Source organism: Tripterygium wilfordii, chromosome 10 (genome assembly GCF_013401445.1).
Source record: "Tripterygium wilfordii isolate XIE 37 chromosome 10, ASM1340144v1, whole genome shotgun sequence".
NCBI classification, from domain to species: Eukaryota; Viridiplantae; Streptophyta; class Magnoliopsida; order Celastrales; family Celastraceae; genus Tripterygium; species Tripterygium wilfordii.
In genome coordinates this window covers 2,860,552-2,877,063 of record NC_052241.1, presented here as the reverse complement: position 1 = coordinate 2,877,063, position 16,512 = coordinate 2,860,552, and the positions used below count along the sequence as shown (strand labels likewise).

Genomic DNA, 16,512 nt, shown 5'->3' with positions numbered 1-16,512 from the left:
CTGTAATTGAGTCAACAATGGGAATAGGAGAAGCGGTACACACGATGATAATATGAGATCAGATCAACCATATATAGAAACCAAGACCCACTTCAAACAGTTGAGCTCAATTATTATTTTGAAATCATTATTTGATCAACACACCAGACTTGGACTCAGCCTCAAACGAGACACATGCACGAGTCTTTTCGTGCTTCTATTCAAAACTACATGATGAAGCAGTCAAAGATGTGTGCTTTACATTCTTCGAACAGACAAAGGGAGCACAACTTGAATAGCTAACCGCAGACTTGGACTCAGCCTCAAACGAACTATGAAGGAACAGGTCCACTTTTGCTACATGGGTCCCAAGGCCCATTTGGGTTTAACCCGCTTTCAATTTTTATATTGTGTTTGGATTGAGGGATTTGAGGGGAGGGGAGGGGAATGGAAGGGAAATTGAGTTTTCTTCTAATTCCTTATTTGAATAGTTTATAAAAAAATTATGAAAAGTGTTTTGAAGATGATTGGGATAAAGATTTTATTAAAGGGAGGAATTTGGAGAGAATTAGGGGGAAGATTCTCTTCCCTTCCCTTTCCCCAAATCCCTCAATCCAAACACACTATTAAAATGGCTTAAGATCCCATTGGACTGCGGATACGAGGGAGACTCAGCGTTGAAACATTGGACCCAAACGGTGCACCAAATTTATTTTAAAAAATAATAAATATGTAGTATTTCGACTGACGAATTGAACGGTATATTTTTTTTATTCAAAACAAAATTTAAATTAATCATGAAAAAAGACATGATAATTTTATACCATTGGATATAAATTCAAAATATTTGATTTCTGATTACGATGAATTTGATTTTTATTTCGAAAAAAAAAATACAGTTAGATTCGTCATGCTAAATATTATACATTTGTAAATTTGGATACAGCCCATATGGGTTAACAGGCTTTGGACTCTTAAGATGAAAGAGGAGAGGCCCATTGGGCTTCTGCAGAACTTCATCATGGGATCAAAACTTCCATATAGAAAGAGAGGGTTACATCCAAGTATCCAACACAGCTTTCTTTTGCTTTTGTTTTTTCGTTGATTATTATGGAAAAAGGGATTACGTTTGACTAATTTAATCAGCTCACACCAGTCAGCAGCTAAATAAATGGCAACTGAAGGGACTGTATGCCAAAAGTAAAGAAAACAGAACTAGTCAGTCAATTCCACTGGTCTCTACAGATGGAGCACTCGACTTAAATGACATTGTTGTGGCTTCTTGCCATTTTGTTTTTCTTTATTTTGACCTTTTCATCATCATAATTCATAAGGCGACTCTTTCTCTCTCTAGGAAAGGTTCCACCACAAAAAAAAAAGAAAAAAGAGTTCCACCTTGTTTTCCAAGACAATAATAACTCCTGATAACCAACTTGTCCCTTTTTTGTATATGACCCACAACTATTGCTTTTTGGGTGCGTGCAGGCTAAACGGGGCGAACACAATAATTTATGTTAGAATAGACAAAATTAAGTGGGGTCTGAGGGCAATGATCCCGATAATTTTTCGGTTATTTATTAATTATGTCTTTGAAAAGATGAAAAATAAAATTAATAATTAAAAGTTAATTTAGAAATGTAGTAGATGATTTTTTCATATTTTGATATCGTTTCATGACGATCTGATTTGGAATAGTATCAAAAATATCTTTTACAATGCGCATAACTAAATTATCATTTAACCATTGATAGTCCATTCAATTCCGAAGTCGATTCTTGACAATCTTCAGACAGAAAAGGAAGAAAGCTGGGTTGAGATTTGGGTCAAAGCATATTAGGGTGGGCAATAATTGAGATTCTGGTTGGGCAAAATGGACTAAAATCCCACACATTATGCACGACAGAAAAGTCCATAAAAAATATGTGTCTTTCGGAAAAAAATTGAACCCTGATAGAAGCGCAGGACTAACATGCACCAACTTGTCTTTGTAATCATATCCATGACAACAGCAAGACCTATGATCCTTCATAGTTCATCCAATCACAATTTCTGACTCCTTCTTGTCCTCGTATTAATTACCATATTTTATCATGGTCTTAAGATACCTGAAGTGTGCACTATATACCTTCAAATCTCTAATTTATACTTATACAAAAATTGGTATTAAATTCAATGCGATGGAATTTCTCCATAAAATCATAACAATTCGTGGATAATTATTAATGTTAAAGGTGAATGTTCATGTTTGGGGCGACAGGTACATGCTGCATAGGTGACATGGTCTTGCCGTTACGAGTTTCATTTAATTCCACCAAGAATATATACTTTAATGAAGATTAATGAAGAAGTTGTTAAAACAGATGTCAGGGATGTTAGAGCAGATATTCAGGATGTCAAGGAGAATAATCGGGACACACAAAGTTGACTGAAGATATGTTTGTCATGACGTTGAGCCGTCATTTTAGACTAGGAAATGTCCACATTAAGCCGTCATTTTAGACTAGAAAATGTCCACATGTGTAGGCCATCATGGCCGTCATTTTAGACTAGAAAATGTCTACATGTGAAATGTCCACATTAAGCCGTCATTTTAGACTAGAAAATGTCCACATGTGTAGGCCGTCATTTTAGACTAGAAAATGTCTACATGTGTGGGTCATCATGGCCATCATGACCTTACTTGTATATGTACCAGCACATAGACGAAGAGAAAGTATAACATCAAAAATCGTGTGTTTGTCCCTGTTTTTTACAGAAGTGGAATATTGTATAATAAATGTACCTTATAAATTCCAGAAAGTAATAGGGTCCGATGAAGGTTAATTAGTTTACTCCAAATCACATTCATGAGCGTGTGCAATAATTTGTACACTGCGGTTGCCTAACTTCATCAACCAACTTATAATGATAATAATAAGATGTCAGGATTACATGACAAAGAACCCACGATGCACCAACGAACAATGGCTTGATTGACAATCAATTTGGTTAGACATATGTGTGGCTAATGCTCAATTTCAATGAAAAGTAAATTTATCATGATATTTAGAAAAAAAAAAAAAAAAACCCCACGATGCCGTGAGTATGTCAAAATAGTCGTCGTTCGAGATAGCTCTCGTTCTTTGAAAAGGTCCGTATATCGGAGTATTCTTTAACTCTGAATAAGTAGTAAATAAAGAAAGGAGAGAGAGCCAAGTCAACGTTACAGAATATTAACGTATTAACTCAAAAACAACGCCGGATAAAAAAAAAAAAAAAAAACTCAAAAACAACCAAAAGTCACCCTTGACCTTTATAGAGTCTTCGAAGTTGGGGCCCACGTAAATTCCTCGACGAGTTTTTATAAAAGCAGACGCTACGTTTGGCTTAGGGAGTAAGACACAAGCGAAAGCCATGCTAGTCCCACGCGCACATGTCAAGAATAGATCCCAATGGCGGACATAGAATTTTATGTTAAAGTGGGCAAAATCAAACGAAATTTTTTATTTATTTATTTATTAATTATATATTTGAAAGTATGAAAAATAACAACCAAAATTTACAAGTCATTTATTCGATAAATTATCAAATTACGCCTCGCGTTTGATTCCTTGAGATACTTAGGAGAGAAAAACGAGAGGTTGATCAGAATGGTAGGGCTATAGGGTGGATAAAAGCTAGGCTAAATGACTACAAGCCAACAATTACACCTGGGTAAGGCTAAGAGTTGGGCTACCGGATGGGTAAAAGGTTGGCTAAATGTCAAAAAAAATTAAACAATAAATTAAGGGTCTTAGTGGGTCTGCTCCAATCACATCGGATTGGTATAAACTAACCGAGTGGAATATAAGTAAGTACTAATATCTCTCACACAAGTGATGTATTTTTTGGGCCTAAGAATCAATGGCGATGACCCATGAAAAACAAATTTGTATCGGTCCGTGGCCTAGAGCGAACAATATCCTTAATGTGTTTGAGCTTGAATTTTTAACATAGTATCAGGGCAAAGTCTCAGTCCATTTTGGACGTGGCCTGCACCTCTCCACTTGTTAGGTCTGACATGACCCAGTTCACAAGTACGAGGGAGTGTCAAGAGTACTAATATCCCACATCGAATTAGCATAACCCAACTGAGTGGTATATAAGTGAAGGGTATTGCATCATTCACACATGGACGCATTTTTTGAGCGTAAGAACTAATGGCGATGACCTATTAAGAATACATTTATGCGGGTCTGTGACCCAGAACGAACAATATCCTTGATGTGTTTAGGCTTAACTTTTCAACACTACAAGCCACACATTTTTTTTCTCATCCTTTCACTAAAAGAGCGTGAAAGTGAGGCGCAAGACGGGGACCCACAAGTTATTTAACGCTAATTGACTTGGCTTTAAGGAGAGAATATTCAGTGGATCTAGCACACCATATCATACATTGATGTGGTGTTCTAGGACCAATAGTATTGTGACATTTTATATGTGTTATTATTAATTCATGGGTGGTTGTTAATTATTTAAAATTTAAACTATAAATGAATTATTTTCATCCCCAACTACTCATGATTTGGCAAGACAATACCCACAAGTCATTTAACGCTAATTGACTTGCTTCAAGGAGAAAATATTCAATAGTCCTGGTACGCCATATCATACGCTGACATGGAGTACCAAGATCAATAGTGTTGTAACATTTCGTATGAGTTAGTATCAATTCATGTGTGGTTGTTAGAGATGTAATTGAGGGGTCCATCCCTCTTTGTTTTGAGATTGTATTTAGCTAGACGAAGTTGGTCTTTTGGGTTAATCTGACCCCTTTGTTCCTGTCTTTAACTCTTAATTCTTCATCATCAATAAAGAACCTAATATTTATCAAAAAAAAATCGTGAGTGGTTGTTAGTTATTTAAAATTTAAATTGTAAACTAATTATTTTCATCACGATCACCCATGATTTGATACGACAACTCATAAAATATCGTGATCCTATTTGTTATCGTACATCACATCAGCGCATGATATGGGATACCATAATCATTATGTTGAATATTTTCTCTGCTTGAAAATACAAGAGGCGCGTTGAGGCTCTCTTTTTTGTTTGTTTTAAATTTTAAGTTTAATAAAGATAATGGTAAATTACATATATGGACAAACAAAGGGGTATGCGAGGAAGGCATGAACATAGTAAATGAGTTTTTGCCATGCAGAGCCTGCGTTGCGTGGGTCAGAGTCATTAAACTCTCTCAAGATGCATAGCCATAGGTGGTGGGGGTGTGTAATCTAGATTCCAGAGAGCCAGTACTCAGGCCCACCCACAAAGATAACATCGTCTTCAAATGTGGTGCCCGAAAAACCCTACTCCCTGATGAATACCATTTCGTACGTAACCAGATGACCAACTAGCTAGTTTGTGTTTGTTGTACATTGTTTGTAAAATGGAGTATAATTAGTATGTTTTCTAAGTAAGAAGAATTAGACAAAGAAATTTACAATTCATGATTCCTTATTTTAGTCATTTTTCATGTATTATATCCTTCCCTGACTGTAGACTTTCCATTTAAATGCAAATTCGAGACATTGCGTGAAAGGATTTGATTAGAGAATTCCTTCTTCTTTTTTAGGGAATGGGAGGAGCTCCAATTCTTCCCCAAAAATCATGGTAAATGAAGATTTTTTCTTTTAAAAAAAGAGACATATTAGAGTTTAGAAGTTAGAAATTAGTGTTTAGGGCTTAATTTTTAGTATTTAGGATTTACGTTTTTTTCTCCAAAATCTATTGTATATATATATATATATTTTTCATAAGAACAACAACATTCCATTAACAATAAACCACATTAGGGGATACAACCTCCTTAGTAATGAGGGAGTTAAGAAATGAAGGGAAATCCTCCAACCAAATTTGAAAACCCTCCGTTACCTCTATTATATTCAAACATTATAAACAGCAAAAACACTCAATCACATATTTTAATTCATAATTTTAAGGAAGAATTGGAGTCAAAATTGGAATGCGGAATTGGAGCCCCTAGGAACAAATGGATTTTAATTGATGACGTGGACGTCAAATAAACCACCAATCTTTCAGTAATTGCAGTTCATTCTTTTCTCATGCCTCCCAACGTACATTTTAAATACTTCCAACATTCGGTGGAATGATGTACGTGTTGATAGAGAAATTAATTAGTGTCAATAAAGGATTTCGTGTATATCCTTTATGCTGCAAAATTAACGTTGTCAGTTGTGAATAATATATACGTGAAGTTTTGTTAGAGCCTCTAAATGTATCCCAAATCACTCAAGATTCCAACATTGAAAGCTTAATTAAGATTGTTAACGATGTTGCTATTTGTATCCTTTCACCTTCTGGACAATAATAAATGCGTTACATGCTACAAAACAATGATGTTACGATAACATTATCCTTTAGCCTCTTTGCTCTTATGCTCTAATGTTCTGCAATTTTTTTTCCCCTAGCAGTTGAGGCCTTCAGGTATATGTATGTATTATTGGCGGTTGTCTCTATTTCTCTTGAGTGCTGTGGTGAGGTGGAGTGGTCTTATTTTTGTTGCATGTTTCTTCTTGTAATTAGGAAACAATTTGGGAAGTAGCATATATTCTGATTAGAAAATGTTGTTTCAAATACTATGTCAAATTATATATGTGGGTATTATGCAATTCATTATAAAATATAAAAAATTAATTATCAAATTGTTGCACTTTTCATGCGAATTAGCCACGTATTCAATCAAGGGGACTTATGCAACACTAGAAAATTAAAATAATAAATTTTTACATATTATTAAACATATGTATTATTTACATCTTATAATATTTTTATAATAAATTTTTATATATTACTTCCTTCGTTCCCTTTTGGTTGTCTTTTCTTTTAGTTTGAATTGTCCCAAAACTAGTGTCACTTTTCTTCATTAATTAATAATTTTATTGTTGCATTTCGAAATTAGCATTGTAACTTTAATTATCGTTGTTTCATGAAAAAATGTATTGTCATAAATAAGAGAAAATTTGGAATAACATGGATATTTTGTGTAGTTGAATTGCATTAAATCATGTCTTCTTAAAATGTTGGATTTTCAAAGGATGACGGACAAATTGGGATGGAGGGAGTATTGAACTTATATATATAATTTATATATTATAATATTTTTATATTTTTATGTAGGGTTTATTAAACATGGTTAAAAAAAAGAAAAAGAAGAAACCCATGTTAAGGTGGGCATAGTTCGAATATTAGTAATAAAGTGAGGATAGTTAAGGAACTTAGTGGCCAAAATACCCAAATACTATTCAAATGCTACTAAAATGAACAATTTGTCATACCAAATGCTACTATAACGATGGTTTGAATGTTACTTCCAAATGAGCGTTTGGTTGTTAAAAATTGTTTATCAAACAGGCCTGTATATTTTATTTTGTTGTTTCCGTTTATTCTTTTATCTGATTATTAAAACTATTTTGGTGTGTAACCTCGATTTTCCTCCATCATAAATGAGGGTTATCAATGAATATTCAAAGATACCGCCCCATTTCATTCAAAAAATAATTATGCATTGCCACATTGAAAAATTAAATAGAGGAAACAAATTATCTAGAATAGATAATAAATAGTCTCATGTTTTTCTTTATTTCTTTTTTTCATTTCGACAATTAAAGTAATTACTTCCTCAATCCTCATCATGGGAAATCAGCATAACAGTTGTTTGTGACTTTGTTCATAGGACATGCTTGGTTATGCCATGCTATATGGAAATGGAAAACTTCGTCCTTCTTGTTATGCCATTCAATGTCATAAAGACACATATATGCCACGGAGCTATATTGTAAAACATGCTTGGTTATGCCATGCTATACTGTCTTCTTTTCATTCGTTAAAAAAATGCTTGTTTTGGGTTTTTCTTTTATGTTCCATACGTTTAATTATCCAACAAAATCTAGACAAAAAAAAAATCCAACAAAAGGCTATATAAGTATATAAAATACATGTAGATATTCCTCATTGAAAAAAGGGGGTTTTATACCATTCTAGTGGGCTGAAATAATGTACCAAATAAGGAGAGAATAATATATTCTTTTTTTTTATTAGTTAGTACGATTCATTTATAAGGAATGAAGAAAGGGTAACATATATAAAAGGGAAACCAAAAATAACATGTAAACCTGTTAGGATTGTCCAAAAAAATCGTGTCAAATCGAATTAACCGTCAAACCATCAATAACCGATTGATTAGTCGATTAAATTTATGTCAAAGCCAGAACAAAAATCGACCATAACACTCCTAATAGCTAGAACTAAAGCATATAATTCCTGAATATTAATTGAATCAATTTATTTGGAAAACAAAAAAAAACTTATACAATAATATTTCCTTCAGAGGAAATTAAATGAAGTATGATTAAAGGAAAGCATTAATTCTCCTTACCCATATCATTTCAAATGAAGAAAAAAGAGTAAAAAACTACACGATTTTCATGTACACTGGATAATTTGTGTTTTAATCCTGACTTCTTGTGTATGTGCACCAAAACTATATTAGTAATAAATCTCTTATAATAAGGCGTACACCAAGAGATCGATCAATTATTATCTTGCTCATTGGCTTTTCTTAAATAAGCTTTGCGGGTCGTGAATTTATTTTTTCGTAGTGCGCACAAAAAAGAGAGAGAAAAATGTAAATATAGTCGAATGGTAAAATTTCTCTTTGCAATTATCCGCTCCGCACTTGACGGGTCAACATTTGCCATGGGCACGACAATTGATACACCAGAGGTGCATCCTTTCTAGTGTACGTGATTTTTAGATCATCGCAAATCTTTATCCGATTATCATTATATCTCGGTACGTTAGAGGGAACATAAAAGGGAATTATAAAAACTAAAAAATTACGATCATGTTAAGATACAAATTGTTGGTCATTATCTTATTCGTTGACGTGTCCTAGATAAGCATGAATTGGTCGTATGTTATTTTCTAAGTTTTAGATGATCTTGAATCTTTATGTTATTATTCAGATATATATCTTATCTTGTTACATATAGTAAATTTTTTATTACTACATATAGTAATTTAATTATTCATAATTTATATACGACATAAATTTATTTATTTTTAATTTTTTTGAAACAAGGGTTTGGGGAGGGGTAGATTTGAACCCACAATCTAATGGGTGAGTGATTCCTTATATGCAACGTAATTGCCATCAACTAATGACTCACTTACAACGACATAAATTTATTACTAATGAAGATTAAGTATGTAAAATTATTTTTTCATAATGGTTAATTAGTTTCATAAAACAAGCATTTCATTTTGAACCATCATCAAAGTAGAAAATTAAAAACAGTAATGCTAGGTAGCCAATATAGTGGTAACCCATGGGAGCTCAAGTCTCTTAAATGAAATTTTAAAATGTTTCAACTCTCAAAATACATGTTAGATTTTTTTTTAAAAAAAATTACATATTCGGAATTAGCTCATACTCTTTTTAACAAGATCCATTATCGATGAGTTTTATCAGGTGAATCTTAATTCCATTGTTTTTGAAATTCCATTGAAAAAAACAATGGAATTTCAAAAACAATGGATTCATAACTAAAATAATGAATTCTAGACTGTGTTTTAAAAATAATGGAATCTATATTAAAACAATAAATTTTGAACCATAAATTCTGGGATAAAAGAGTGGAATAAAGTTATTCTATTAATTAAATCAATGAAATAAATTTGTTGGGTTATCAAATTGTTGGACTACATGTCATTTTCGAATTAAAAATCAAATACTCACATTTCTCGTTGGTTATGAAAAAGACTAAAGACATACAATTAAATTTTATAAGTGTGACAAGTCATACATGCTTTCAAGATATTTAAAATATTAGTGTGCAAAAAACGTTTCATCTAGTTGTATTTGTATTGTATGTATTGTGTGTAATTCACGCAGTTGTGGAAAGTATAGAATGTGTTTGGTAGCCGTCTTTTGTTCCACCATACATACATACATACATACATACAAATCCCTCGTAGGGTAGAATTGAACAACACCAAATACCCAATACATACATACATACATACACAAATACAATCTTTCTCTCTCATGTCTTGCTGTAGCATTTATGCCCTCTCCCACCATAAATGCAATGGCACCCTCTCAATGAGCTCTGCAATAACTCCTCTCTCTCTCTCTCTCTCTCTCTCTCTGCCATAGCCTTTCTTCTTTCTCTTTCAATTCTCTCCTTCTCTTTTCTCCATTTTTGCTTGTCTTCTCTCTTTCTCCGCCTCAAAAAACCCACTCCTTTTTCCTTACCATATGAGTCTTTACTTACCAAAACCGCCAGAGAAATAATTAATTTATTAAAGCTTCAAAATATTGTCATTCCATCAACAACCCAAATCCCAGATCTCTCCAACTCCACAAGAATCTGATTATGGTACGCTCCCCTCTCTCTCTCACTCCTTTCAAGTGTTTCTTTATAGTGTTTTTTCTTACACATCTTGCATGATATCTTTTGAACAGATGGAGCAAAAGAGTGGACGGAATGTTGGAGTTGTTGGTGTTGAGTAGAGCACTAGTAGCAAGACAGACAAGGCAAACCTGGATTCTCCGAGATCTTCGTTGGCTGTTCACAAATATTTTCGGGTTCTTTTGGCCAACCCTATTTCTCGTTTTACATTTGGCACGTAAGGAGTATACTGGATACGACCTTTCAGACAAACCCATCAAAACCCTTCTCTTTTTTTTTTTCCCTATAGCAAGTTAGAGAGAGTGAGAAGTCATAAAGATCAAGAGGTGTTTGTTGTGAAATATGCCAGCCGGATTAATGATTCCGGTGAGAAACATGGCGTCGATGATGGGGAGTAATGGGAGTATCGGTGAATTTGGATCAGCTTCAAGGTTGTCTCTTGGTCAGGTCAGTCTCTTCCTGATCTGATGCTTGTTTTTCATTTGACCTGAAAAATTCTAATAGGTCTAACGATTCAGTTCTTAAGGATAAAAAAGAGGAGTATTATGTTTGGGACTAATTTTTCTACTAAAAGAAAAATCCTCCTCGATATTTGCAAAACCAATTAAGACTTTTTTTAATTTCTTCTTTTGCACAGAAGAAGAGAAGAGAGAAGTTTTCCACTTTTTTCATGACATGAATCAAATAGGGTTGTTATCTTCTTTACATTTACATTAATTCTGTTTGTTAGATTGAAAAACAATGAAAAAAAGCTTAGCTGGTGTTGGAATCTGAAAGATCTGTAGAATTGAAATGTACTTCCAGCCAAACATGATGGAGCCTGGTCAGCTTCACCCACTAGAGATGACCCAAAACACATCGGAAAGCGAACTTGCTCGACTCCGAGACGAGGACTTCGACAGCACCACCAAATCTGGCAGCGATAACCAAGAAGGCGGCGCCTCCGGTGACGACCAAGAACAGCAACGACGAAAGAAGAAGCGCTACCACCGCCATACTCAGCATCAGATCCAAGAAATGGAAGCGTAACTGCCAAACTATTTAAACTTCTTTCCTTGGTTTTTTTATTGAGATGTTTGTGTGTTTAATTGTTTAATTTTGTATAGATTTTTCAAGGAGTGTCCACATCCAGACGATAAGCAAAGGAAGGAGCTGAGCAGGGAATTAGGGTTAGAGCCATTACAAATCAAATTTTGGTTCCAAAACAAGCGCACCCAAATGAAGGTGAGTGTATAACGGTTGTGCATATATTTAGCCCTCTGATTTGCAATATATGTGTGGCGAATTGGTTCAAGTCCAAGAATACTGAACCATGATAAATTCTGTATCCTACAATATGTATACACAATATTGAAGAATCTCACTTTATCACCCGCTGGCCGCTACGAGTCCTATGTCCTTACAATATCTTTGTCTTCTCTTTCTCTAGTGAAGTTATTTTTTCCAGCTAGGGTTTAGACTTAGCATCTTAATAAATGGAGATAGCTAAATTGAGTTTCTCTATATTCTCTTACAGACTCAGCATGAGCGCCATGAGAACTCTCAACTTCGAGCTGAGAATGAAAAGCTTCGATCCGACAACATGCGGTACCGAGAAGCCCTTAGCAATGCTTCATGTCCTAATTGTGGTGGCCCTACTGCCATTGGTGAAATGTCCTTTGATGAACATCATCTCAGGCTCGAAAATGCCCGATTAAGAGAAGAGGTACGTGTTTACACTAATAATCAAGTACTTGAATCTCACATTCCCTTTGAATTTAAGATTTTAGAGTAAATGGTCTTTTGAAATTGTGATTTGTTTTCAGATTGATAGGATTTCAGCTATTGCTGCAAAGTATGTGGGGAAACCAGTGGCAAGCTACCCACTTATGTCTTCATCGGTGCCTCCTCGTCCGCTTGAACTTGGAGTTGGAAGTTATGGGGGACAACAAGGTTATGGAGGGGAGATGTTTGGAGGAGCTGGAGACTTACTTAGATCACTCACTGCACCTAATGAGCATGATAAGCCCATGATAATTGAGCTTGCAGTTGCAGCCATGGAGGAATTAATGAGGATGGCTCAAATGAATGAACCCTTGTGGATGACTAGCATTGATGGTTCAACCACAATGCTTAATGAAGATGAATACCTTAGGACATTTCCTCGCGGGATCGGCCTGAAACCTAGTGGTTTCAGATCTGAGGCATCAAGGGAAACTGCTGTTGTTATAATGAACCACATTAGCCTTGTTGAGATTCTAATGGATGTGGTAAGGTTTCATTTAGTCTGTTTAACATTTAGGGTTTCTAGTTGGCTGAATGTTGAATATGCATAAAAGAGGCCTAATCTTTTCTTCTCATTTTTTTTTTGATAATTTTAGAGTCAGTGGTCAACTGTGTTTTCTGGCATTGTCTCAAGAGCCATGACTTTGGAGGTGCTGTCAACAGGAGTGGCAGGGAATTACAATGGAGCCTTGCAAGTGGTAATTATCTAGAGAATAATGGATTAATTACATTTTTGTGTTTATTATTATTAGTTTAACATATGAATGCTAGGAATAGCATTAATATGGTCAATGTAATTCATCTATTGATCACAAAATCGAAGGGCAGCGCCAAATCATGATCGAACACTTGAAGAATTGGTTCAACTGATGAATCTAATTACTTTGAGAATTATTTAAAATCCTTCTTTCTATGAACATTAACATCAATATGTTGATTTTTCAGATGACAGCAGAATTTCAACTTCCTACACCTCTTGTTCCAACTCGTGAGAGTTACTTTGTGAGGTATTGTAAGCAACATCAAGATGGAACTTGGGCCGTTGTTGATGTATCCTTGGACAATATACGCCCCAGTCCGATTTCAAGGTGTCGAAGAAGGCCATCTGGATGCTTGATTCAAGAAATGCCGAATGGATACTCAAAGGTAACTAATTTTTCGATTAATGAACTATCAAATGAAGCCCTATATGCTAAATCCAATTACCCCAATGGAACTCTATGGTCTAGGTTATATGGGTTGAACATGTAGAAGTGGAAGATAAAGGTGTCCACAATTTATACAAGCAACTGGTTAGCTCAGGGAACGCCTTTGGTGCAAAACGTTTGGTGGCTACACTGGATCGCCAATGTGAGAGGCTTGCAAGTGTGATGGCCACAAATATTCCCACCGGCGATGTTGGAGGTAATGCCTTTGATTAGTTTGTTCTTCATTAACGACAACAAATAATTTGGAAGCTAGCTAGCTTCATCAACTTTGTAATTTGACACATTTTTCCTTAATTTTATTGATGCATCAGTGATCACAAATCAAGACGGGAGGAAGAGTATGTTGAAGCTGGCAGAGAGGATGGTTATTAGCTTTTGTGCAGGAGTCAGTGCCTCCACTGCTCACACATGGACAACTTTATCTGGCACTGGTGCTGATGATGTAAGGGTCATGACCCGAAAGAGCGTAGATGATCCAGGAAGGCCTCCTGGGATTGTTCTTAGTGCTGCAACTTCCTTCTGGCTTCCTGTTCCACCAAAGAGCGTCTTTGATTTCCTTCGTGATGAGAATTCCCGTAGTGAGGTATAACCTTTCCATTTAAGCAATCTGAATTTGAAACAAGCTTTAATTGTGCAACTATGCAATGCTTTTTCTCAAGTTTTGCATAGCTGATCAATGCCTTGATATGCTATGAAAGCGAGCTTTATCCGACGATAGGATAGCTTATGTTCATTGATATTCTTATGTTGTGAGAAAAATCTAATGATTTCATATTGATTGCTGATGTAGTGGGATATTTTATCAAATGGTGGAGTGGTTCAAGAAATGGCACACATTGCCAATGGCCGGGATACTGGCAACTGCGTGTCTTTACTTCGAGTAAATGTACGTATGTTAGAATGGAATAAGTGTGTTTTTAGTTACCAATTTAGTGTTCTCTTATGATCTAATCAATTTCATCCCTTGAATTTACAGAGCGCAAATTCAAGCCAGAGCAACATGCTAATTTTGCAAGAGAGTTGCACTGATCAGACAGCTTCATTTGTTATCTATGCTCCGGTTGATATAGTTGCAATGAACGTGGTACTCAACGGTGGAGACCCAGACTACGTGGCCCTTCTGCCTTCTGGTTTCGCAATTTTCCCCGACGCACCTACTGCTATCAATGGAGGAACCATAGGTGCTGAAGCTGGTTCTGGTGGATCTCTGCTAACTGTCGCGTTTCAGATATTGGTGGATTCAGTTCCAACAGCAAAACTCTCTCTTGGCTCTGTTGCTACTGTCAACAACTTGATTGCTTGCACTGTGGAGAGGATTAAGGCCGCTTTATCATGCGAGAATGCATGAAACTTTTCAATCCTAATTATATGTAAGCTGACATTATTACTTTTGATGTTTACTTTGAAATGTTTATATGCTCATGTGTGTGTGTATATCTATATATATAAGATTTCTTTTATTTTTTGGTGCAGAAAGATAGGCTGAAGAATGAAAAGAGAGGAAAGAAGAGGGGTTTTGAGAAGGGTAGAAGTCAAGAGCGCACCTTACATGATCCTTATCATTGATTCATGGTTTATATGTGTTTTGGGAGCAGAGATCATCAAGTGTGGAAGGGATTAGAGGTTCGGGAATTGACTTCAAACTGAAAGCAGAGAATTAACGGAAGTTGTTAACTTTGTAGTTAGGAGTTTTTGTCCAAGTGGGAGTTTTATTACTACATATATTGTGGGAGTCCAGCCCTTTTCTTCCTCCTTAAGTTGTTGTTTTGTGTGTTTTTGAAGAACCAGTTGGTGGAAAGGCTTACATTTGCTAGCAGACATTTGCTTCCTTTTTTTGCCCAATTTGGGTACTTTTGAAGTGGATTGCTTTTATTAGGGCTGGTCATCTTTGGGTTAATTTGTTTATAATTATTTAATGCATCTTTCAATCCTTAGTTATTGAGAATATTATACATTAATGTGTTGGGTGATTACTGATATATTTATGATATTCTATAAGTTTCTTGGGCGAGAGGATTGGGGGAGAACCTGTGAAATATGTACATGTCTTTTAAATTGGTGCCCCAAAATGTGTTAACACTTTTTAATAAATTATAAATGTGTAGTATTTTTTTTACAGTAAAAATGAATCTCATTCATCCAAATAAAATCAATGTGCATCCAAGGGATTGTCCATTCTGGGGTACTTCTACAGACATTTATTCATCCAATTAAATGTGTAATGTGTAGTATTTAGCCTAATGAATTCAATAATAAAATTTTTTGTTTGAAACAAAAATCAAATTCAACATAAAAAAACATGACAACTCTAGACCTTCGAATATAAACTTAAAACATTCAATGTTTCGATCGCGATGAATTTGATTTTTATTGCAAACAAAAAAAATGTTGTTGGATTCATTATGCTAAATACTACACATTTATAATTTTTGCACAGATCCTTCTGTCCATTCTTTTGTGTTTGGGATGCAATTCGGGTTTCTTTGCTTGTGATTTTAATGGTCAATACTTGTTGATAAATGGTAACATGCTCGCGTTGGTTGATTAATTACCGATGGTTCAAAACCCACATTGATCAAATGAACCAACCACTTGTAGTTCAGCCATTTTTTTTTGATGATTCAAGGCTACAAGTTTGATATTTTAGCATCAATGGTCGTTTAATTTTAGTATATATTGTCTATGGATTGACAGAATCTGTGGCAAAATAAACTCAGAAGTCAAAACTTCCAAAAGGAAACAAATATGGAGGAAGATAGTCTGCAATTTTGCCAGGCCAGAAGAGACATTGCACAGAAAAACTAGTATAAAAACGTTCAAGCACATCATCCATCTCAATGCTAGGAGATTGCCTGGACATGGCTAGTTTAGGAAGAAGTAACAAGTGCCTAACCTGTCAGAAGAATCGAAATTAGCAGTTAAGTCATTAACAGTTTTGAGAAAAAAATAAAAGTTGCCATCATCAGGCCATCATAGGATCGGAAGGACTAAGGTTGAACGTGCTGACTAGGGGAACCGTTCTAGCATAGTAGCATGCAAGCGATCTACTACTCACTACCAGGAAACTCACTTTAATATTGCACAATAATTTCTGCGAAATGCGCA

General features: G+C 35.1%; 1 protein-coding gene across 3 annotated transcripts; it reads left to right on the top strand.

Annotated features, from left to right (window-relative positions):
* The first annotated feature begins 10,187 nt into the window (after window positions 1-10,187).
* LOC120007160 (homeobox-leucine zipper protein HDG2) lies at window positions 10,188-15,300 on the top strand. Of its 3 annotated transcripts, none has more exons than XM_038857355.1 (13): window positions 10,188-10,402; window positions 10,489-10,882; window positions 11,221-11,460; window positions 11,542-11,659; window positions 11,952-12,140; window positions 12,241-12,684; window positions 12,796-12,897; window positions 13,145-13,345; window positions 13,429-13,603; window positions 13,719-13,990; window positions 14,198-14,293; window positions 14,384-14,777; window positions 14,881-15,300. In XM_038857355.1, exons 2-12 carry the CDS (start codon window positions 10,833-10,835, stop codon window positions 14,753-14,755), a joined length of 2,259 nt encoding a protein of 752 aa, XP_038713283.1. In that variant the 5' UTR covers window positions 10,188-10,402; window positions 10,489-10,832; the 3' UTR covers window positions 14,756-14,777; window positions 14,881-15,300. The 3 variants fall into 3 exon arrangements, with proteins under 3 accessions (XP_038713283.1, XP_038713282.1, XP_038713284.1); XM_038857354.1 differs by having other exon boundaries at window positions 10,189-10,402; window positions 11,240-11,460; XM_038857356.1 differs by having other exon boundaries at window positions 10,189-10,402; window positions 11,166-11,460.
* Window positions 15,301-16,512: the final 1,212 nt, after the last annotated feature.